The following is a 25,177-nucleotide window of genomic DNA, read 5'->3' as shown; positions in this document are numbered from 1 at the left end:
GTGCACCTCCAGCTGCCCTTCCCATTGGTGTGATGTGTTAAGGGAGGGCAGGGTATAGGGGCATCAGGAAGGGGCAGTGGCGGCTAAGGCTGGGAGGGCCCTGTGCTGCTTCTCCACAAAGGCCAGGCAAGGGGACGCACAGACCAAGGGAAAACTTTCATTTGCCGACAATACAAATGTAAAAAACAAGAACCCACCCTCCTTGGTGGGGGGGCTGAACACACAGGGCCCTGGATGGCTACGTGGGGGTGGCCACCAGCCCAGCAGGACCCTGGCCCAGCGTCTGTCCGATGATGGCTGTCTCCAGGGGCCTGAAGCCCACGTTGTCCAGGGGGATCCCAAAGGCCAGGAGCTTTGCCTCATAGGTCCGCAGGAGGTCACTGTGCGCCTGCAGGAAGGGCAGTGCTGGGGCCGGTCTTCACACAGACCCGGCCTGCCGGTGTGGTGGGGTAGGGGCCTGTGCATGAGCAAGGCCTTCATGGAGGTTTAAAAAAGCCGAGCACAGGAGCTCTGGTCATGAGCCAATGAAGGCCAGTGGCTGGGGCCCCACAAGCCAGGACGTGGCAAGATGTCCCACTCTCTGGGGATTCCTGTGAATCGCCCTACCCTGAGCCCCAAAAGCAGACTAGTGGAGAGTATGACGGGCAAGGTGGAGGGCAGCCGAGTGGTTACTCTTCTGGGCAGAGACCTGAGGGCTCTGGGGGCACCAGGGGCCATGCCCGGACCTCTCAGGTGCAAGGAACAGGTGACAAGTGGAGGCACCTGCATTGGGGTTCTACCTGGAAACCCCGACGGGGGTCTGTGCTGGTATGATTTTGGTGGGAAAGGGGCACAGGGCTCCATCACACCCACAAGGGAGTCCACTGCCCAGGAAGGCTCCATCCACACTGTCTCTGCTAACTGAGCCCACGCGGCCATACACAGTGTTAAGGGAGGGCAGGGTATAGGGGCATCAGGAAGGGGCAGTGGCGGCTTCTGGAAAGCCCAGAGCTCTGGGTGCGATAAGACATCCAAGAATACTTGCTAGGCTCCCTCAGAGCCAAGGGCACATGCCTGGGAGAGAGGTTTTTGGGGAGCCATGTCTCCCCTCGAGTGTGCTGGCCAGGCCCCTCCTCTGCACCCACACCATCCCAGTCCCTGACCCCACAAAGGCAGACACAGACCCAGAAAGATGGGGGAGTTTAGAGGATGACTCAGGCTGCACAGGTAGGGCAGGAGGGGTGATGGTGTCTCAGACCCCGGGGGGCGGGGTGCTCTGTGGACAGTGATTCCATCCCTGGGAAGGAGTGTGGGAGGGGTGATTCCATCCCTGGGAAGGACGGGACAGGCTGCCCTCATCACTCTCACAAGGGCTTCACCCCAGGGACCCTGAAGGGCGGGGGGGGGCGTACCTTGCAGACTCGGGCCAGCTCATACTGAAGGTCCTTGATGGTGCTGTTTTTCGATTCCAGGACATCCTGAGGGGAGAGCAGATGGGAGGCTGACCAGTGTCCACGCTTAGACACAGCAAGGGTGGACACTCGTGGGGAGGGGTGGAGACACTGTACCAGATGACATTTGCACACTTGGTTACATGTTTGAACTATGTGAGTTTATGACCTACTCCAATTTCTAAATAAAGCAGAAAAAAATAGTCTTTGCTACTTATAAGCACTCTGCTGACTCACTAAGTCTGAGTCTGCAGGCCTAAGGGACAGGTCTGTCACCACCCTGAGGGGTCCCCATCACCCACCCTGCCCAGGTGCTGTCCTGCCTCAGTGGCAGCCCCTTCTGGCCACCCCACAGGAATTCTTGGTCCAGCACAGCTCAGCCCACCACAAGGTGCCCAGTACCCCTCCTGGAAACAGTGTAACAACACAAGAAAGGAAAGCTGCCTGAAACCAAAAGCCATAGGGAATTTAAAAAATAAAAACCTAGGAAAACTGGAGGTCAATATTTAGCTGCTCTCTGGAGAAGGAAAAAATGACCAAGAGGAGATGGGTCACTTTGCATGAATAAAAATTAAAACCTTATGTATGTTAAAAGCCATGGGTGATGAGAAGCCTGTGCCCAATAGCCATCTTCTTGGAGTGTCTTTCAAACAAAAAACAGAGGTTGGTACAAGGCCACTCAAGCAGGCCTTCTGAAAGAATACAGATTGGGAAGAAACCAAATGGGGGACACCAAAAGCGCTGTGTCCTACACAGTCTCCCAGGTGACACAAAACCCCCTGAGAGGGACACAAGGGCAGAGGCTGTGGGCTCTTCACCACCTGGTAATACTTTATTTAATTTGTAAATCAAGTGTACATGATTCCTCCTCAAAAAATGTTTGCATGTAGGAAACCTTAAAAAACCAAAAACCTAGGAACAAACAAGGCCAAAGACCCTACAGAGACATGGGTAACACAGGCATGGGCCGGACCCTCTGGACTCGCCCGGCCTTCGGTTCCTGTCTGCCCTTTACCCTGCCTGGGTCTGTAACATCCTGCCACCTGGACCACTTTAACCTTTTTGGTTTCATTGCAAATCCAGACAAGCCTCTCGTTTTAACACTCACTCTTGCTCTTTTTAGAACAGTGTTCTGTAACACTATCACTGCCTTGTAATCTGGTAAAACTGCTGAGCTTTCTGTGTGGTGTGTGGGAAGTGCTGCAGGATAGCAGGGACCCACCTCAAGCTTTCGGGACACAATGGTCAGGGCTGCAGGGTCCAGGTTGGAGGAGGCCAACACCTCGTTAAGCTGTGCCTCTTTCTGCTCCACAACGGCACTCAGAGCCTGCAGCTTCCGCTCCAGGACCAGGTTTCTGAAGCCTGTCTTCTGCTGCACCTCCTGGATGGCTGCCGTGAACTTCTGGTAGAGCTGGTCCCGCTCCTGCTGCACCTGCGGGTGGCAGAGGGAGGAGCCTGGAGGCGGCCACACTGCCTGCAAGGTGGGGGCCTTGGAGAAGCCATTCCCTCCCATCCCAGGTTCTAGAAGCCCCTCAAACTGCAGCTTCAGGACGCCAAGAGGAAGCACAACTGTGAGTTGTCACAGTGGGCTGCTGGGCAACCCACTGTTAACAGCTCCACAGTGACCCCGTCTCGTAACTCTTCTATTTATTATATTTTTTTATTATTTTTATTATATAAAATGGAAACTTTTTTGTGGAGGTGCAAAGAGTCAGACATTTCATTCCCAGAGGCTACCATCATGAACATGTGGACTGATTCCTTCCAGAATCAGAATCTCCTAACTGCCATCTGTGAACTTGGCTGACTCCCCCAGCAGGACCCTCAGAAGCAGCTCACTGGGAGGGGCCAAGGGGAGCCCCTGGAAGCAGAAGTAACCCCCATCTCCTAAAAGCTGCATGAGCTCTACCACAAAGCCCAATCCCAGTGTCCACACCCAGAGCCATCACAGGGGCCGGGGCATAGGGAGAGGCTCCACCAAGGCTGGCCCCCCTCATGGACCCCTCACGCCCACCTGCGACCCCCACCTTCACAAACCGCTGCTCCAACACCTCATGCTCCCATTGCAGGTCTTTTAACTCCTTCTCAGTGACTTTCAGACGAGCTTTTGTGCACTGGGAGAGGGGGCAGGAATTACCATTCAGGAGACCATGAACGAGGCCCGAAATCATCACTGGAAACAACCAGCTCAAAGGTGAAGTAGCTGAGCCTGGCAACCCAGCCTCCCGCCAGCATGTGCCCAGCCCACCTCCCACGGGGCGAATGCCCACCATCAAGATCTGCTTGTCGCGCTCGTAGTATGTGAGCTTCCTCTGCATGTCACTCATGTCTTCGCGTGCCCGCTGCAGCGGGTCTGCCAGGCGCTTGTTCTGCATGGTCACCTCTGCCATCTCCTTCTCCAGGTGGTCCTCCTTCTTCCGCATGTCCTCCATCTGCTCCTGTGGGCAGAAGCCAGGGGGTTGTGCCATCAGTGGGCCCAGCCCCTGTGCTCCGAGGGCCTAGATCCACTGTGTTTGATCCAGCCCAGCACTTACAGCATGGTTTTAATTATTCAGAATTTTCCCGGAGTACAGCTCCCATGTAAGCTGACAGACTATATTTTGCTCAGTGTTCTGCAAGAGCCACTCTCTATGCTGAGCAGCCCACTGTGACAGCTCCAGAGTGACCAATGGCATGTCCGGCATCAGGCCACCAGTGCCTCTGGACATGGACATAGCATGGCTGCTGGCTGTGGCCCCTAGGGTGGCCTGCCTAGGCACTTCCATATCAAAATGAGTATTATTTTATGACTTTGGCATCCCAGTCAGCAGTATCCTGATTGATAATAATCACAGATGTAACTGTCACCTATGACATTTTCAAACTCAGGCTAGTCGAGGACACCACGAGACGCTCCTATGGGGGGCTGGCTGGGCACACCTTGAGCGAGTTGATAAGGGCCAGGTTGTTGAGGGTGATGTCATTGTAGTAGTTCTTGATGTCAGTGAAGGCCTCCTCATGTCGCTGCATCAGTGTGTGGATCTGCCCACTCTTCCTCTCCTCCACCTCGTGGATCTCCGTCTTTCTCCGCAGGTCCATCTCGTCCCTCAACATCTTCATCTTTTTATCGTACTTGACCTCGATTTCTGAAAGTCGGTATGCTCATAGCAGATTAGCAGAGGAAGCCCTGTGGACCCTGGAAACAGTACCAGGACCCCCCCTGCTGCCACTAACGAGGCCTGTGTGGCCACCGACCAGATCCTTGGGTGCTGTCAGCAAGCCTGACAGAGTCCTGGCTCTCAGGCCAGGAGCCAGAGGACAGACCTGAAAGGGTGCTGCTGGTGAACCTGAGGAGGTGCCACCCATTGCCGAGTCTGAGGTGAGCCAAGCCCACCTACCCAGAACTCTGGCTTTCCTGACCTGGCCCATCTGTCAATGGGTCTGTTTTCAGGTGGATATGGGGTCTCCAGCACCCTAACACAGGGGCCTGATGTACATGCAGAACCAACCTCGAACTTGTCTCTCAAAGTCACTGCGCATCTTAGTGATCTCCTCGGCATGTTTCTGCAAAGAAGGGGGCACAACGTTACAGACAGCCAGTCCCAGAAGGCACAGCCCTCTGGGCCAACCCCAGGCCTTTCTGGTTAAAAAATTGAGCTCAGTGAGCCCAGTGCCACTTCAGGGGTGGGGTATGCTGGGCCATCACAGACATGCGGATGTGGCCTTGGTAACTCCGTGTTAGCTTTGGCTGAGGCATCCTGAGCTCCTGCCAGCATGCCTCAGCTGGTGCTTATAAAACCAAAACACCAAACTCCCTACCGGAGTCAATTCTGACTCAGAGCAACCCCCTTTGGGTTTCCAAGGTGGTAAATCTTTACAGAAGTAGATTGTCCAGTCTTTCTTCTGCTGAATGAATGTCTGGTGGGTTTGAACCGCCAACCTCTGGTTAACAGTCAAATGCCTTAGGCACTATACCACCAGAGCTGTTTGGTGCTTTTAAAGAACTCTTATAAAAGACTTCAATGGTTTTCTAGAGCAGTGTTGCACCCAGATGCGCATTCTGACCATGTGGCAGCAGGTCCAGGCCTCAGGCCAGGCGGCCCACGGGTCCATCAGGAAGACGGACCACTCCCTGGGGCCCGTGCTGTGGTGCCCAAGCTGAACTGCACAGTCTGAAGCGTTACTGAGTTCTTCCAGACTCGGAGCTGCTTCCAAGCCCAGCAGCCAGAGGAACCCTTGAAAACCAGTGTCCGATGTGTTTCTCCTCTACCCAAACCCCCCCAAGGATAGCCAGCTCATTGCAGGGAGGCCCAGCCCTCCCCATGGCCTCTCCCTAGCCCCCTCCCACCTCTAACACCAGCATGTTCCAGCCTCTGGGCCAGTCCCCCAGCCTGGTCCACCCCACCTTCTCTACAGGGCAACCCTGACCTCCCTTGTTCCTACAACACTCACCCCTCCTGACCAGGTATGCACATGACCACTGATCTGTCTTGCACTTTCCCTGCTGTCTCCCCCTCTCCTCCCCCACACACAGCTACTGTCAGCTCTGCCCATTCTGTGCCCACAGGCAGGACAGGCTCAGGCCCAGCCACTGCACGTCCTAGACGTGGCCATGTTAGTTCCCAGAGCATGTAAGAGAGGAAGATGCCTGAGCAGGCCTTCCTACCAGGAAGTCACATTAGTGCTCAGGTCAGACAGAATTCTGCTTCTGGCCCCCAGATGGGGTTGTCCGGCTGTGCAGCATCTTAAGAGAAGTGGGAGTTCTCACACTCGGACATGTGCTCCGAGCTGAGCCGCACCTACCAGCCGCAGGCTCTTCACCACCACCTCGCTGGCCAGCTCCTGCTCCTTGAGCTCCACCTTCAGTGCGCGCATATCCTTGCGCAGCGCGCCCTCCTGCGTGCGGTGCTCCTTCTGCGCCAGCTTCATGACCACAGTGCCCTCCGCCTTCATCTCCGTCAGGTTGTTCTGGTGCTCGTACAGCAGGTGCTTTACCTTCTGCTTGTACACCTGTGGGCAGGGGAGCACCATCTGCACACGTGCACACACCTGCACCCCCTCACACATCTCAGCACTCACCTTCATAAACACGTAAACCTGAACATACCTTAATACGGCTGCACACATGTACACACCTGCATAATCCTACTAGCCTGTAACCTCTGCGCACCTCTGCACTCACTTGCACACACCTTCATATACTTGTATACCTGCACACACCCATACACACCTGAACACACCTGCACACAGGTACACACCTGTACACTCTGGCCTATAGCACAAATGTAGCACATTGGAGGACACTGAGGCTGGCAGGCGAGGCACAGAGCTGGGTTGCAAAAGCTCAGGACCTACAGGGGCCTCTCCTGCCAACAGAGGGACGATGCTTCGTGACGCTTCTCCCCCTCAGCCTCATTCTAACATCTCCAGGCTCCCAGCATAAAGGACACCAAGAGAGGCTGCAAGGAGGAAGACCCCCTCACACACTGCAGGCCCAGCTCCTCTGCGGCGGGGCACCCACCTTGATCTCCACTTGGTGCCGCTCCTCCGCCTCCTCCATCTCGCGATCCTTGTTGCGCAACTCAGCTTTCTTCTCCTCCAGCTGCCGCCGCGTGATCTCCCAAAACGTGTGAATCTTGTCCCGCTCCAGCTGGAAGTAGTTGCGCTCCTCACGCTCCCGGTCCAGCTCCTCTCGGATGCGGCTGATGTGCTCCTCCACCTGGAGTGGCAGAGGGGGCCGTGGAGGTGTGTGTGGGGGGTCCACCACAGCAAAGTAACACCAAATGCCACGACAGCCCCAGTGGGGTCCGCGTGACATAGTCACCGGCCTGAAGCGATTGTTTCAAGGAAACAGCAGGCTTTCTGGGGTCAAGTGTGCTCTCTCTATTTTTTGTTTTTGTCCTTTAATGATCTTGGTAATTTTAATGGGAATGATTGTTTCTAGTTATAATGAAAAATTCATGGAGCAGGGAGAACGTAAGAACTTACCTAAGAGTAATTTGGACACAAAAGAACCCTCTGGAAATTTTCCAGAAGAACATTTACCTCCAGTACTGCAAGCAATATTAAAGATGGCGCAGACATATTTGTCCGAAGGGGATTTTTTCAATGATTTGGAACAAAGTGAACTCATGCTGGAAAAAACCAAGGACCACCACAACATCTCCAGTGACTGTACAAAAATATGAGAAACCCTTGGTGTTTATTAACTAATGAACAAAAGGCAAGTTTAAAAAAGCAGCTCACAGCATTAGTAAAAAGATACAATGCAATTTCAAAAGTAAATATTTCCAAAGGACAGAAAAAGAGTTTGCTTAGTGACTAGAAAAGGATCCTGACGTAATGAGAAGTCTCAGGGTATACGATAAAAAGCCAAAACAATAACTATGATCATTGTTGTAGTACTTAGAATTGTGATGTAATGGGAACTTGTAAACTTATTGTTTTTGATCAGGTACTTTACTTTCTGTGCTTCTGCGTAAACCTGTGCTTGTGAAATTAAGATCAAAAGAAGAACTGGTTATACTATAAAAACATGTAGCTAAAGGCAATAAACGCTCTCAGATACACTCAGCCTTTGAGTTGTTCGTAATCTGTTAGCCAAATCGCCGACTCCCTATTCACCCGAAGTCACCTTCGAAATTAAGTGCCGAGCCCAGTGGCTGTGCTGGTCTGCGGCAACCAAAGACCGAGGGAGGACGGTGGGGCCGCTTTCACCCAACAGTAAGTAAAAGCTAAAAGTAAGAACACTGACATCAAATGCTGGAAGTCCCCGGGCACAGGGTTCACTGTAAATGGCAGAACTGTCTTATATCTGGCCAACAATCTAAACCAATTATATCCTTTCGTTCATTCCTGGAATTTTATACTAATGAAATCTCTCCAAAGAAACAGAAGCGTTTTCTGCTCAACGATGCAAGCTACGCTTATCACACACACACAATGAGATAAACTCATTAAATATGAAGAAACGATGCGGAAACTAGCATCCACCAACCAGAAGAAACACATGGCTCTAAAGAGACCCACAGATTAGAATGGTGGTGTTACCAGGTGCCAACAAGTCAGCTGTGACTCGTTGTTTTCAGGTGCCATTGCACCGGCTCTGACTCACAGTGACCCGACATGTCCAACAGAACAAAACGGCGCCCGGTCCTGTGCCATCCTCACAGTCCTCACTATGCCTGGGCCCATGACTGCAACTGCTGGGTCAGTCCGTCGCGATGAGGGTCTTCCCTTTCTTCCCTGGCCGTCTACCCAGCATGATATTCTTCTTCAGGGACTGGACCCTTCTGACAACATGACCAAAGTCTGAGAGACGAAGTCTGGCCATTCCTGCCTCTAAAGAACATTCTGGCTGTTCTTCCTCAAGGCAGATTCGTTCCTTCTTCCATGGTACCTTCAGTATTCTTCAATAACACAATTCAAAAGCATCAACTGCTCTGAGGTCTTCCTTATTCACTGTCCAGCTCCCACATGCATATGAAGCAGTTGAAAATACCATGGCTTGGGTCAGGTGTACCTCAGTCTTCAAAGTGACACCTTTGCTCTTAAACACTAGAAAGAGGTCTTTTGCAGCAGCTTTACCAAGAGCAATACCTCCTTTGATTTCTAGACTGCTGCTTCCATGGATGTTGACAGTAGATCCAAGTAAAATGAAATTCTTGACAACTTCAATGTTTTCTCTATTTATCAAGATGTTGCTTATTGGTCCAGTTGTGAGAAGTTTTCTTTTCTTTATTTTGAAGTGTAAGGAGCTCTGGTGGCATAGTGGGTAAGGCATTTGGCTGCTAAACAGAAGGTCAGCAGCTCAAACCCACCAGCTGCTCTACAGGATGAGATGAGGCCATCTATTTCCATAAAGACTGACAGCCTTGGAAACCCAGTGGAGGTTGCTATGAGTTGGAATTGACTCAACAGTAATGGATTTTAGGGTTTGTTTTTTTTTCACTGGTTTTATGTTGAGGTGCAATCATACTGCTGGCTGTAGTTTTTGATCTTCATCAGTAAGTGCTTCAAGTCTTCTTGATTTTCAGCAAGCAAGGTTGTGTCATCTGCATATTGCAGGTTGTTAATGAGTCTTCCTCCCATCCTAATGCTGTTTTTCTTCATATAATCCAGCTTCTCTGATATTTGCTCCACATACAGACTGAATAAATATGGTGAAAAGATACAACCCTGATGCACCCTTTCCTGATTTTAAACCATGCAGTATCCTCTTGTTCTATTAGAATGACTGACTCTTAGTCTATATAAAGGTTCCTCATGAGCACAATTAAGTGTTTTGGAATTCCTATTCTTCGCAGTGTTATCCATAATTTGTATGATCCACACATTCAATACATAGTTTGCATAGTCAATACAACACAAGTAAACATTTTTCTGGTATTCTTTGCTTTCAGCCAAGATCTATCTGACATCAGTAATGATATCCATCGTTCCACATCCTCTTCTGAATCTGGCTTGAATTTCTGGCAGTTCCCTGTCAACGTACTGTCACAACCATCTTTTAATTATCTTCAGGAAAATTTTAATTGTGTGTGGTATTAATAATATGGTTGGATAATTTCTGCTTTCGGTTGGGTCACCTTCCTTTGGAATGGACACAAATACGGATCTTTCAGTTGGTTCGCTAGGTACATTTCATTCGAATACTTTACTCTGTCTTCTCGAGCAGCCCTTTGAAACCTTCTATTCAGATTTTTTACTTCATCATATCTTTCATTCACTCTAGCTACTCCCCTGTCAAGAGTAAGTTCCAGAGTCTCTTCTGACATCCATTTTTTCCTCCTTTCCTGTCTTTTTAATGACGTTTTCCTTTCTTCATGTATGATGTTCTTGATGTCATTGCACAACTCACCTAGTCTTTGGTCACTGGTGTTCAATGCATCAAATCTTTTTTTTCAGATAGTCTCTAAATTCAGGTGAGATATAGTCAAGGTCATATTTTGGTCTCATGAACTTGTTTTAATTTTCTTCAGTTTCAACTTACATTTGCACATGAGCAACTGATGGTCTGATCCACAGTCGGCCGCTGGCCTTATTCTGACTGATGATTTTGAGCTTCTCCACCACTTCTTTCCACAGATGTAGTTGATTTGATTCCTGTATATTCGACCTGGCAAAGTCCACATGTATAGTCACCGTTTATGTTGTTTAAAAAAGGTATTTGCAATAAATAAGTTGTTAGTTATGCAAAATTCTATTATGCGATCTCTGTCATCATTTCTATCACCAAGGCCATATTTTCCAACTACTGATGCTTCTTCCTTGTTTCCAGTTTTCACGTTCCAATCACAATTATCAGTACATTTTGGTTGCATGTTTGGTCAATTTCAGACTGCGTAAGTTAGAAAAAATCTTCTATTTCTTCATCTTTGGCTTTAATGGTTGGTGCATAAATTTGAATAATAGTCATATTAACTGGTCTTCCTTGTAAGCATATGGATATTATCCTATCATTGGCAGCACTGTACTTAAGGATAGATCTTGGCACCATTCCTCTTTAATTTGTTGTTGCTGGCATAACTGACCAAATGACTGTCTGATTCAATACAGCCAATGTCGATTTAAGCTCACTAATGCCTAGGATAACAATCTTTATGTGTTCCATTTCATTTCTGACAACTTCCAATTTTCCTAGATTCATACTCTGCACATTCCATATTCCGATTATTAATGGATGTTTGCAGCTGTTTGTTTTCATTTTGGGTCATGTCTTATCAGCAAATGAAGGTCCAGAAAGCTTTACTGCATCCATGTCATTAAGGTAGACTCTACTTTGAGGAGGCAGCTCTTCCCAGTTGTGTTTTGAGTGCCTTCCAACCTCTGGGGCTCATCTTTAGCATGACATTAAACAATATTTCCCTGCTATCCATAAGGTTTTCAGTGGCCAAATTTTATCCCCCCAGAAGTGGACCTAACCACATCCTTCTTCCTGGTCTGTCTTAGTCTGGAAGCTCTGCTAAAACCTATCCACATGGGTGGCCCTGCTGGAATTAAAAATACTGGTGGCATACCGTGCAGCATCACAGCAACCAGGAAGCCGCCACAGTTTGAGAGGTGAGCAGTGATGAAAATGGTGCAGCAGCATGTGAATATGTTCATAACATCACATTAAATAAAGGTACAGCCACCCTTAAAGCTATCATGTTAAACAACAACAACAAAATGCAAGACCAAAATACAACTAGTACGTCCTTCAGGCTTTATAACTACAAAAACATAAAAAAGAGAATACAAAAATAGTACGTAAGAAATAAGAAAATAAGTTTAAATTTAAATTACAGGGTATCTGAGGAATAAATAAGTAATCAGTGATAAAAACATCAGTTGGGAGGAGTGGAATATATAGAGAGAGTGTTTATGTTACTGAATTTAAATTGGTATCAACATAAACTAGTTTGTTATAAATATAAGAAGATGTTATCTTCATGTTCTAGTTTGTTATAAATATAAGATGTTATCTTCATGTTAACCACACAAAAAAAATTAAAAATTATACACAACAACAAAGAAGAAAGGCCACAGTCTTGGGGACACTAAGGTCGACTGCATAATAAAGTCCACAGAGACAATGTTCTACATCCTAGTTTGGTGAGTAACAACTAGGGTCTTACAAGCTTATAAGCAGCTGTCTGAAGTACAAATACCGGTCTCTCCCTATCTGGAACAAAGAAGAGTATAGAAAATCCAAGACAAAGGAAATAGTCCAAAGGACTAAAAGACCACGTGAACCCCTACCTGCATGACCCTGAGGCCAGAAGAACTAGATGGTACGTGCCTATCACTGGTGACGACTCTGAAAGGGATCACAACAAGAGGTCCCAGACAGAGTGAGAGAAAAATGTGGACTAAAACTCAAAATAATAAAAATGGTCACGTCTGACAGAGATTGGTGGGACCCTTGAGACTATGGTCTTTAAGAGACACCCTCAAGTCAGGAACTGAACTCATCCCCGTGGCTCAACTTAGAGCCAAACAATAAACAGCCCCAAAAAGTCAACAGTAATACTCAAGAGGTACAAACTCATTAGGACACTCAACCATATGAGATCAAAAGGGCACCAGCTGCCCAGGGATAAAATTCAGAAGGCAGGAAAGGACAGGAGAGAAGGACAAGTGGAAATGGTAAACACAGGGAGGAAGTGAGAAGAGTGCTGTCACACTGTGATGACTCCAATCAATGTCACAAAACAAAATGTGTATGAATTGTTGAATGGAAAACTAATTTTCTCAGTAAACATTCACCCAAATCACAATTTTTTTAAATTACATATATAAAAGAAGGGAATTCTGGGAAGATGGCAGCAGAAACAGACCACTGTTCTGACCCTTCCCCACAAATACAATAAGAAAAACAAGAATCAACATCCAACAAATCAGCAAGTCACACACAGCAGGAGAATGGCTTCTCCCACCATTTCACATGGACCACCAGCTGCTGTGAACTGGGCATGTGGCCCCAGAAAAAGAGCCTGCTTCCCTACCCACTATACCCCCCTGTCCCTAAAGTACCCCAAGGTTCTGCCCTAAAATGGACAAGGGAGACCTTCCTGGGAGTCCATTTGGAATGCCATCACCTCCCTCACCCAGACAATGTCACCTGCCAGCCCGCTGTGAACTGCTATAGAAGGACTATACAGTAGAGTCTGTTCTCATGGTCAACACTGTATCTACCTCCCTGTGCACCCCACAGCTCTAGCCAACAGGATGGACATCTTGGGGAGTAAGTTCTGGTCTGTCTGCTCACCTTTCACTCAGTGCTGAGAAGGGGGCATCGTGAGTAAAGGCTATCCCCATAGCCAACATACTTGGGGGGGGGGGTTCTGATAACAAGGAAGACCTCCCTAGGGGTCCTTTTGGAGTATGCCAGCAACTCCCCCAACCAGACACTGTCACCTGCAAGCCTACCGTGAACTGCTACAGAAAGCCTGTGCATGGACTCTGCTCCCATAATAAACACTCTATTGGCCTTCCCTGAGACCCTCAGGGATTCGTTGATTTGTTGACTGTTAATTCTTGTCCAAAAGGACAGACGTCACTGAGGATCAGTTAGAGCCAGTCTGCCCCCCACTTCCAGATGGTACTGAGGCTGCTGTGTGTTGGTACGTAGGAGTCTTGAATGGAGGGTGCACTCACAGCTAACAACCTACCTGGGGGATTCGGATAGCAACGAGGCAGACCTCTATGACGATCTGACCCAGGACAGACATTACCCCTCTCCTACCTGGTAACTGTTGGTTGTCAGGCTGTTTCAAATGCTACAGAAGCCCCTCATACTGGAGTCTGCTCCCACAGTTAGCACTCTACCTACCTCTCTGTATACCCAAGCTCCAGGTCACCCCCACACTGCTGCCTAGCCCCTGGGGGTTTCTGGGGCCACCAAGAATATAAGGTGCATCCCTGCCTGAGGGGCTACCCTGTCCTGTCTAAAGTCTGTAGAGTAAACTGGACAGGAAGCCACTCACCACTGGGTGATGCAATCTAAAAATGGCGTGACAGAGGCATGTGACCTTTCCTAACTTCACAAGGAGGAGAGAGAATCACCATCAGCACCAGCCCAAGGCTGACTGCTATGAAGCAGAGGTCAGACATATGTCCTCTCTCCGACCTTCTTACCAATTCTGACACCAGCCATCCCTCTCTCCTCCTCTGTTTGGTTTGATAATTTTTTGCAATAAGCACACAGAACTCACAGACCATACTCAGAAGTAACAGTAACAACTCAGAATCCAGTTCTTGATCAGGATCAGCTTCTTCCTGCCCTCTGCTGCTGGACCCTGCTTGGGGCCCTCTCAGGAAAGCGTTAACAACCCTGTGGGTCTGCAAGTCCCACCACCGCCATCTCACATTGGTCTCCTGCCTCCTGTTGTCTCACACTGCTAACCTTCTTGCTACTGCTGCACCACTGTCTCCCTCTGTCTTCCATGTTATAGCTCTCTGTCTCCAGGCTGAAAGAGGTTCTCAGTGCAGGGACCCTGGGGCCAAAGGACAAGCTCCACTCCCATCTCTTCTTGGTGGTAATAAGTGCCCCTCTGCTCTGGGATTGGCTCTTTTAAGCCTAGCAGGATGTCAAAACTAATCACTCCTCTCATTAGAGTTTCATACACCTTCTTTTACATGGACCCATCCCCGCAAGGGTACCGTGCACCTTATCTGCATTATGAACAAGCTGTCAATCCCCTTGGTGGGCCACAAGCACCTTACTTGCATAATCCCACCCAATTATTTGGTGGGTGTTAGAAGACCATGGCTACGAAGGCCATATAAAAGTCATCCTAGCACAGCATGTAAACTATTCAGTCTATTCCTCACCCAGCATCCAGGTGACCTTCTCAAAACATCCGACCCATCACCGTATTCTCAAATGACACATAAAATAAAACTTTTCTTCACCATGACCCCAAGGTCTCTGCAGCCCTGCCACTTCAGCTCTAAGGCCACTCTCAGTTTCCTGTGTTTTCATTTATCTTAAAACTATAAAAGGAAAACAAGGCTCACAACCATGAGCACCAAGCCAACACTGCCTCTCTTGGCTCCTATGTCAGACACCCCTGGCTCTGCTGGAGCAAAGCACTGATGCCAGGGGGTACCTCCTTGGCTTTCAAGGTTTTGCCCCTTGTATAGTTATCAGGTATCTGTAATTATGCAATTATCCAGCTCTTAATACTAACAAAATGGACAAATGACAAAGTAATTCCCACAAGGAAGCCAGAGTTTAAAGAAAGATCCTCTCCCCAAAACACACACACACAAGCAACAGCAGAGGCAGCCAACTGGCCCCTCCTTGTTGGAACTCTCGTCAAACGACGACTTGAGTCATCAGGTGGAGGTGACATGATTTTCAGAAAGCCATGTTCTTTTCAGTAAGCCATTTTCAGTAAGTGGCTTAAGTCCACTTCCTATTTAGTGTTTACAGTGAATAAAACAAAGGAGAAGGCTGTGTATGTGTGCTGTGGTAACAGTTCTGTAAAAGTCAGGTGCATCCAAGGATAGACTTAACGGAGCCTGGCTTAGGCTGGATTCTTTAGAGAAGCAAAACCAGTAAAGCTTACATATGTAGATATATAGGTAGATTCACCTCAAGGAAGCGTCCCACATGGTTATAGAGGATGGCAAGTCCCAAATCTGTGGTCAGACATCAGGCTGGAGGCCTCTCCTGACTCACAGAGCCACAGGGGATGACAAACTCAAAATCGGTGGGTCAGATGGAAAGCTGCTGGCTCACCAGCTGCAGAGGTTAACCAAGCCCGAGATCCCAGACAATATGGCAGACCACTGGCTCAAGTTCAGAGAACTGAAGGTCAGATAATGATGAGCCAGATGAAGCATCCAGATTGAGCAAAAACCCAGAGAGCTTTGCAGAACATCCACAGAGACACCAGAGGCAGGCCACATCCCCAAGGAAATCCCCTTTCGTCTGACTGGCTGCTTAGAGCAGATCTCACTGTGCATGTGCTTACATCATATCAGATCTTATCATGGGAGAAGAGCTGTGGGGTGACATCAAGAACATCAGACGTGAAGAACGCAAAAGGTCATTAAAAAGACAGGAATGAAGATCAAAATGGATGTCAGAAGAGCCTCTGAAACTTGCCCTTGAATAAACAGTGGCTAAAGCAAATGGAAGGAGCTCTGGTAGCATAGTGCCTGAGGCACTTGACTGCTAACCAAAAGGCTGGCAGTTCAAACCCACCAGCCACTCCTCGGAAGGAAGGTTGGGCATTCCTACTTCCGTAGTGATACTGCCTTGGAAACCCAAGGAGGGGTCGCTATGAGTCGGGGCCGACTCGATGGCAAATAACAACAACAACAACAAAGCAAATGGAAGAAATGACAAGATAAAAGAGCTGAACAGAAGATTTCAAAGGACAGCTCGAGAAGACAAAGTCAATTACTATAACGAAATGTGAAAAGACATGAAGTTAGAAAACCAAAAGGAAAGAACATGCTTGGCATTTCTCAAGCTGAAAGAAATTAAGAAAAAAATTAAGCCTCGAATTGCGATATTGAAAGATTCTATGGGCAAAATACTGAACAACACAGGAAACATCAAAAGAAGATGGAAGGAATACACAGAGTCACTGTACCAAAGAGAACTGGTCAATGTTCATCCACTTCAGGAGGTGGCATATGATCAAAAACCAATGGTACTGAAGGAAGAAGTCAAAGCTGCACTGAAGGAAGTGGCGAAAAACAAGGCTCCAGGAATTGACGGGATACCCCTTGAGATGTTTCAACAAACAGATGCCATGCTGGAGGCACTCACTCAGCTATGCCAGGAGATTTAGAAGACAACTACCTGACCACCTGACCGGAAGAGATCCATATTTGTACCCATTCCAAAGAAATGTGATCCCACAGAATGTGGAAATTATCAAACAATATCATTAATATCACATGCAAATAAAATCTTGATGAAGATAATTCAAAAATGGTTGTAGCAGTACATTCCAGAAATGCAAGCTGGATTCAGAAGAGGACATGAAACGAGGGATATCATCGCTGATGTTAGAAGGATCTTAGCTGAAAGCAAAGAATACCAGAAAGATGTTTACTTACATTTTATTGACTATGCAAAAGCGTTTGATTGTGTGGATCACAACAAATAGTGGGTAACACTGAGAAAAATGGGAATTCTAGAACGCTTCACTGTACTCATGAGGAACCTGTACAGATACCAAGAGGCTGATGTTCGAACAGAACAAGGCGACACTGCATGGTTTAAAATCAAGAAGGGAGTGTGTCAGGGTTGTATCCACACTCAATCTCTACATTGAGCAAATAATCCAAGAAGCTGGACTGTATGAAGAAGAATGTGGCATCAGGATTGGAGGAAGAATCGTTAACAACCTGTGATACGCTGACAACACAACTTTGCCTGCTGAGAGTGAGGATGACTTGAAGCACTTACTGATGAAGACTGAAGACTACAGTCTGCAGTATGGATTACACCACAATATAAAAACAAAAATCCTCACAACCGGGCCAATAAGCAGCATCACGATAAACAGAGAAAAGATTAAAGTTGTTAAGGACTTCCTATTACTTGGTTCTACAATCAATGCCAGTGGAAGCAGCAGTCAAAGATATCACACGATGTACAGCACTGGGCAAATCGGCTGCAAAAGATCTCTTTCAAGTGCTGAAGAGCAAAGATGTCTCCTTGAGGACTAAGATGTGCATGACACAAGCCATGGTATTTTTAATCACCTCATACGCATGTGAGAGCTAGACAATGAATAAGGAAGACCAAAGAAGAGTCAGTGTTTCTGAGTTGTGGTGCTGGTGAAGTATGCTGAAAATACCATGGACTGCTAAAAGAACTAACAAATCTGTCCTGGAAGAAGTGCAGCCGGCATGCTCCTTGGAAGCAAGAATAGCCAGACTTTGTCTCACCTACTTTGGTCATGTTATATAAAGAGACCATTCCCTAGAGAAGGATGTCATGCTTGGTAAAGTGGAAGGTCAGTGAAAGAGGGGAAGGCTCTCAACAAGATGTGGATTGACAGTGGCTACAACGATGAGCTCAGGTATATAGCAGGAATCATGGAACTGGCACAGGACCGGGTACTGTTTTGTTCTGCTGTACATAGGGTCGGAAATGACTCTACATCACCTAACAACAACATCGTGGGAGATGACCATACCATAATTGCCAAACCACTGTGAATCATGGCCCAGCAAGTTGACACACAACATTAACCATCACAGAGATATAAATATTAAAAATAGAACTGTTACATCAGAAATATATCTCTTTCCGAACTCCACCAACCTACAAATGTTCTCTAATGTGGCTGTACTGTACCTGAGAGATTCAGCATTGACTGGAAGGATGGAGGCAGGAAGCACATTCTGGTTTGGAGAGAAGTACAGGGTGGTGAGGGCAGATGAGGGAGGGGAGGGCAAGCCAGAGGGAAAACAGAGAGAGGACAAACTGAAAGGGGGGCTGTCAGGGAGGCTGGCTGGCTGGCCTGAAGTGAAGTGGCTGGGCTTCCCTCTCACCTGCTCCTTGCTCATGTCCTCTGGAGCAACCCCATCAACAATCGGGGTGCCTTTGGCTTTGCCCTTCTTTCCTTTTTTTTTAGGCGCCTGCAGTTAAAGAGGAGATGGAGGGATAAGAAAATAGACCATCTAAGGGCTCCCATTTGTTGACCGGCTCCAAGACCCTCCTGGGAGTACTTCTGGGAGAAAGAAGACCTCACTGGCACCTCTGTCCCAACAGGAGGGCCCTGGAGCACACATCAGGTTTCCACCCTTAATGGTCCCCACTGGCTCTTTTGCAGAAGCACGAGGGGAAGGGTTCCTTTTCAGAAGAGGTATTTTCTCCCACTGAAAGCAAAGGAGGGGCAACCCATCCCAAAGCCATTCACTCCTTGGTATGTTAGGCCTCTCTGTCTTTGCATAAAATTTATCTTTGGATACAAAGCTTACTTGGATTCAAAATGGAAGACCTGAAACCATGTGGTCGAACACTACCATGTTACAAGCCTGGTGACTACTACGGAAAACCTCCAAAAACCTCTTCCCGGGATTTAGGGAATAGGGCTGTGTGGCGAGGATCACAGAACGACACCAGTGTAAGCTTTGCTGTCTTCCAAACATCAAAGTTGAAAGAACCCAGGAGAGGAGAGCCTCCACGCGCTGCGTGAAGGGCCCAACAGGGAGTGGTGACAGGGCGCACCCTAGGTGCCCGCCCCCGGTCTCGATCCTGCTCTTCGCGCGCTCCGCGCTCCCCGAGGCCCGCGCTGTCTTGTGCTGTCGGGTGCGTCCATGTCCCCTTAGGGCCGGGAAACGCTCTGACACACACCTTTCTTCTCACGCTCTTTCCCCGCCCCTCATCGGGGTCACCCCCGGGGCCCAGGCCGGCCTCCCTGGGGTCCTGTGCGCCCTGGGAGGCCCTGACTCCGGGCGACGCAGCCCGCCGGCCCGGGCTCTCGCCCAGTCCGCACAGCGGGCTTCGCTCTTCAGAGCTTCGCCGACTAGCCCCGGGAGCACAGCACCCCGGACAGACCACGGCCCCGAGCTCCAGGCCCCAGGCTGCGCAGACTCCGGCCCGGGGTCCCGCACCGGCCACAGCCCATCACCCGGGCCCCTCACCATGGATCTGCCAGCCCGGCCCCACAGCCAGCACCACACCGACGCGCCCGCGGCGTGAAACTGCGCGGTCTCCCGGCAACTCTCGGCGCTCCCGCGCCAAGTCTCGGAGATCCTCGCGAGACTCCGTCTGCGCCACTAAGACGTGGCAACGGCGGGAGCGCGTCCCCAGCAACACGCTCAGGGGAGGAGCTCCGGGTCTCAGAAGCTTGGGAGGCCTTCCCGCCATCCGGGGCTTCGCGTCACGGGTCGCCTGAGCTCTCCGACACTCCTAAAGGCGCGTTGTTGGCGAATTGGGACGAAGGGGCCCCAACTCCACTCTGCGACGCGTGGGGTCCTGACACAGGCCCGGGAGCTCTGTGCTCCGCTGGACCCTTCGTGGCCTGCGAACTGGAAACTGGAAACTAGCACTTTGTCACCTCACAGGGAATATAGCACATGTCTTCGCTTTAGTGCCTGTCCCCTACCATGCCTTAAGCTTCATGAAGGTAGCGAAAATCAACCCAAACTCACTACGCCCAGTCTGACCCGACTCATAGCAACCCCTCCTTGGGTTTCCCAGGCGGTATCACTATGTAAGGAGCACAGGAGGCCCTTAGAGGCACATGTTGTTGTTATTATATGCTGTGGAGTCGGACCGACTCATAGTGAGCCCTCCTTGGGTTTCTGAGGCAGTATCACTACGGAAGTAGATTGCCCCATCTTCCTTCCGAAGGGTAGCTGGTGGGTTTGAACCGCCAGCCTTCTGGTTGGTAGTTAAGTGCCTGACGGCACTACCAGAGGAGGAGGCGTTATGTCCCTTCCTCTGAGCTCCAGCGCCTTGGGCAGGTTCTCAGTAAAGATGTGTTGGACGAATGCATTAACGAATGAACCAAGGACTAACAAGGTTCCAGATCGTTGTCCAAATCGAACTCAAATTTGGGTTTGAGTCTCCCCCTCTGGGACTCACCTCATGCTGCTCACCTTTGAAGCGTCCTCCCACCTGCTGCACAGTTGAAGGTTGAAGATGGTTGAATTTCCACAAACCCTCAGGAAAAAAGAAAGAAAAAACGCTCCAGCTTAGCTCCAAAGTTTTGAAATCAGCTGCCTGCTTGACACCTGCCCCTATTGCTAAGTGACAGCATACCCACCCCTAACACAACCTTGGTGGTGGCCCTCTGCTCTCATGGAGGAGAATTCTCTCAGGCTTCCAGACAGATCCTGCTGAAAAAGAGAGAGGGATCAGTAAAACAAATGGTAGCCATTTTATGATCTCCAAAGTGAATTTCCCATCCCCTCCACCACCCTATTACCTAAATGGGAGGACCTATGTCACCCAGAAGACAGAATTTGTCATGGCAGACACCCATCTTTACACAGTATGTATCTTTCTTTCTATACTCTCAACCTGAGCATCTTCTTGAATAGTGTTTTTGTGGTACCAAACACCAAACCAAATGCACTGCCATGGAATCAGTTTGCTCTGTAAACTTTCACCCAAATCACAATAAAAAAAAATTTTTTTTTTCAAATGTGAGTAATGAGGGAGGGCTCAGATGGGTTTAAGTCTTCCTGTCCAGCTCAGAGAGAAAGAATGTCTCAGTAGCTGGGTTTGCTCAGTCCTCGAGCGTCCTCCAGCAGCCACTGCGATGGACCTGAAGGGCTTACTGTTTGCCCACCAAGTCCCGACTGTTCTTGGAGAGGAGCAGCCAGTTGGAAGGAGCCATGATTTATCGTTGTTGTTGTTATGTGCCATCGAGTAGGACCCGACTCATAGCGACCTCTCCTTGAGTTTCTGAGGTGGTATCACTACCGAAGTAGATTGCCCAACCTTCCTTCCAAGGAGTGGCTGATGGGATTGAACTGCCAGCCTTCTGGTTAGCAGTCAAGTGCCTTAGGCACTATGCTACCAGAGCTCCTTGATTTCTCTAGATCATTCCCCTAAGTCTTCATATGTCGGACATGTTGCCAGCTCCATGTCAGACTCTGCTGGCAAGATGGGCCTTCTCCCCCAGAGGCAGGGTCCTCCCAGAGGGGGTCTGGCAGGCAACATGATGCAGGTGGGCAGCCCAGTGGGGTGATTATCACCAGTGCTTTCTAGAAGACCCAATATGCTAGATGCTTCATTCTGATTGGCCTTTTGTTTAGAAGCCTGGCTGTGAGTACTGAATTAAATAAACACAGTAACAATAATTCCTTGCACAGAAGGGCAAAAAGAGGGTTCGCTCAGGATAACCAAGACAGGGTACCCCTCTGTCAGAAACTGACCTCTCAGTGTGTCCTGTTTGCATCGGTGTAGATGGCGGAGATTAATTGCATGGACACCTAGCTGCCATGTCTCTGACTCCCAACCAGGACCTGAGTTTTTCATATTGGATTTGAGTTCAGAGTTTTAGAAAAGAGCCCTTTCCTCACATGTGTGGCTTAAGATACTATGTTCAGTATCAAGCTGTGTCACTCAGAAACCCTGATAAATAACCTGTGCACTTCTTGCAAAAATCCCAGAGCAAGTGTTAATCCACACACACTGGCCGTTTCACCCAACATGTGGCCCACCTGGTCCTGAGTCCACTATGTCAGCTCCCTTGATGTCTGGGTTTTGCAAAGCAGAGTGTTCAAACAACAGGACTCTCCTTTCCTTTAGAGATAAAGACCAAAGTTTTTACAAATGGAATGATATAAAGTGTATAGGGTTTACTTCAAAATAACCTGAGAGAGGAGGTCAGTGATTTGGCCATAAAAGAAACAAGATTGTCCGTGAGCTAGTAATAGCTGAATTTGAACAATGGCCGCATGCAACTCACTGTGCTATTTGCTCTACTTTTGTGTGTGTTTGAAATTGTTCCCAGTAACAAATGAAAGATGAATGCTGGCCTCCAGAGTCAGACCGCCTGCCACTCACCACCTAGAGGGGCCTCTGACAAGACCCTTCTCTATCAGTCTACATTCAAATAGGAGTACTTATTAACTAGCAATTACTCTTACAATTACTAGGGCTGCGTAACACATTGCCCTAAAACATGCTGACTTAGTACAATGATTTGCTTGTGAATCTGCAGTTTGGTCAGGACTCAGTGAGGACAGCTTACCCTGGGTCCACTTACCACCTACAGGGGAGGCTCAAGGCAGGGTCTGGAATCATCTGAGGGGCCATCCTGTCTAGCTGTTGGCTGAGACTTCATTGAGGCTAAAGCTACAACATACATAGGCAGCCTCCCTGTATGTGCTGGGCTTCCTCACAACATGGCGGCTGGGCTCTGAGGTGAGTGCTCTGAGAGAGAGCCAGCAGGAGCTGAATCCTTTCCATGACCCAGCCTTGGAGGTTACATAATAACACCACTGTTACCACATTCTATTGACTGGACAAGCTCACCCAGGTTCTAAGGGAACAAATATAGATGGGAGAAGGCGGTCACAGCAGGAGTGCATATTTTTGGAAAAGCAGAAATACTGCTGTGGCTGTTTTGGGAAAAAACACCTGACTCCAGGTGGCTGGTGCTCCCACACTGTCCCCACTTCCCACAGCAGTCCTTGGCTTGCTTCTCTCCATACCCCCCATCCTGGGGCTCATTATCATCTTTGTGAGGCCGGGCTCCATGAAGCATCAAACTGCAGGACCATAAGATCATTTTAGAGGGTTGCAAGCAGCAGTTTCATTTTCTTTTGTTTTTTTGGTGTGTGTGTGTGTGTACTGAAAATGGAAGCTATTTACTGCATCTCTGGTGTTGAGGCACAAGGGCAAGGGCTCTGGGTGCACCTGGGCAGGACTGAGGGCCTTCAGTGTCTGATTTCTTGGCTGAAGATGCACTGACCACAGTGGGTCTGGCCCTTCTTGGGAAGTCTTTCTAGCAATCTGAGACTGAAGAAGTTTGTCTGTAGAGGCCAGGCGAATACACACCTCCCTCCTCTGTGAGCCTTTTCCACTCCTGCCTGTGGACAAGCTTTTCCTTCCCAATGCTCTTCATGAGTTTAGTTTGTCTTTGTAGAAGTGCAAAACATGGGGTCTGGGCTAAGAGTCTGACTTCAGGGCACCTGGCTGTGCTGCCTCTGCAAATTACCTGCCCTCTCTGTGCTCAATATCTGCTCCTGGAAAACAGGCTCAATGGAAAGTACTCCCCCTTAGAGTCACTGGGCAACTAACAGAACATGCCCTATGAGTTCTTAATTAAGTCTCCCCACTGTTCCAGGGCTGGCGCAGGCCTCTTGCAATAGATTCCAAGGACATGGACATGGGACTAGATTTAGCACCCTCGGCCTCTGCTCACCCAGCCCTTCCTTCCCCAGGGCATCCACCATGCCCCCCACCTGCTACTCCTCCCATACCTACATCACCCTCATCCCAACAGCCACCTCTTACAGCCTCCCTGCCTATCACAATCTATAACTTCACACTAACCTGAGTACTAGTTGGTGGTCTTTCTGCCTCCATAAGCCAATGGCCCAAGGGTCTTGCCTTTACCCTTTGGCCTCCCCTTGTAGTAACCCTAAACTTTTTAGAGAATAATATGACCCTTGGGCTTGATATTGGACTCAGATAAGCCTGAACTTGTTAGAGAATAAAGAAGGAAACACAGTGAGAGAAAACTGCATTGATTAGGGTTAGGGCTGCTCAGCTGATTATTGTACTTGTTGTCAATAAATTGTACACCTATAAAAAGAGGCAAAAGTTGTGTGGTGGACATATTTACAACAACAACCAAAAAAGAGAGCAAGAGAGAGTAGATGCTGAGGCTGGTTATGTACAACCAAACACCTCATGGGATGTGTTTCCCTGTTTGGAGGTATAGGGTCATGATTTCAGGGGACATCCCAGTTAATTTGCCTAATCACATGTTTAGTGCTTCTGTTCTACCTCCTAGTTCATTGGGTAGTGCCTGGGGTCTTAAAATCTTGTAAGCAGCCATCTAAGGCACAGAAAGTGGTCTTTAGTCACCTGGGGCAACAGAGGAAGAAGAAGAGTCAGGAATAGGAGGAGGATATGGAACATGTGGTTGACTGCTTCCATGAACAACTGCCTCCTTGGACATGAGACCAGAACTGGACCGCACCTACCATTATTCCATAGAAGAATCCTGGTCAAAAGGAGGGAAATGCAGAACAGAATTTCAAATTCTCATGGACTCTAAACTTTCTGGAGCCATGGAGGGTGGATGAACCTCTGACACTATTGCCTTGAGATAATCTTTAAACCGCAAGCCAAACCTCTTCCCTTTATTCTTCTTAAAACCAAACAACAGTTGAGCTTAACTAATACACAATGGTGCTTTGAGTATTATGCTCTTCAAGGGACTATATGGGATCTAACTGACAAAAGCAACTGGGAAGATTAGACAGGAACCTCAGGGGGCAGTAAGTTCTCGTTCATGGAGGACAACAACTCGGAAAAGGAGGGTGAGACTGCCCCACTGGAAGAGTGTCACCAACGTCGCCGAATGGTACACGCAGAAACTTGAGATGCTGTATGTTTGGCTGTGTATATTCCCAACAACAACGAAATAAAGACAATTCAAAGAAAAGGAACTGAATGAGAGGCCGCAAGCACCACTGCTGAGCCAGTGCGCAGCCTGGGGGCAGTGCAGGGAGCAGCCTGGCGGGGGAGGGAGGCTCCGCAGAGGAGGCGGCGGCCGCGGGAAACCGGGTGTTGGTGGGAAGGGTGCGCAGCGCCCGGGATCTTCGGGGGAGGTTTT

At 48.7% G+C, this 25,177-nt stretch overlaps 2 protein-coding genes across 2 annotated transcripts in view; one reads left to right on the top strand and one right to left on the bottom strand.

Moving 5' to 3' along the window:
* Window positions 1-238: 238 nt before the first annotated feature.
* On the bottom strand, window positions 239-18,500 carry GAS8 (growth arrest specific 8). Its single transcript, XM_007939187.2, has 10 exons — window positions 18,420-18,500; window positions 6,931-7,128; window positions 6,213-6,419; window positions 4,919-4,973; window positions 4,350-4,555; window positions 3,701-3,868; window positions 3,458-3,544; window positions 2,653-2,862; window positions 1,392-1,457; window positions 239-388 (listed from the first exon to the last, which is right to left on the bottom strand). The coding sequence occupies exons 1-10, from the start codon at window positions 18,432-18,434 to the stop codon at window positions 239-241; spliced, it is 1,362 nt and encodes a 453-aa protein (XP_007937378.1). The 5' UTR covers window positions 18,435-18,500.
* Window positions 18,501-24,853: 6,353 nt separating this feature from the next.
* DBNDD1 (dysbindin domain containing 1) overlaps window positions 24,854-25,177 on the top strand; it is a 7,656-nt gene continuing 7,332 nt past the window's right edge. The window contains exon 1 of the mRNA XM_007939246.1: window positions 24,854-24,925. Coding sequence (XP_007937437.1) covers window positions 24,854-24,925 — 72 coding nt within the window. The remainder of the gene's footprint in view (window positions 24,926-25,177) is intronic.

The sequence above is a fragment of the Orycteropus afer genome, unplaced genomic scaffold (genome assembly GCF_000298275.1).
Source record: "Orycteropus afer afer isolate SDZICR_OR568_19922 unplaced genomic scaffold, OryAfe1.0 scaffold00057, whole genome shotgun sequence".
Lineage (NCBI taxonomy): Eukaryota > Metazoa > Chordata > Mammalia > Tubulidentata > Orycteropodidae > Orycteropus > Orycteropus afer.
The sequence above is the reverse complement of the archived record's forward strand: the minus strand, read 5'-3'. Positions and strand labels throughout refer to the sequence as shown.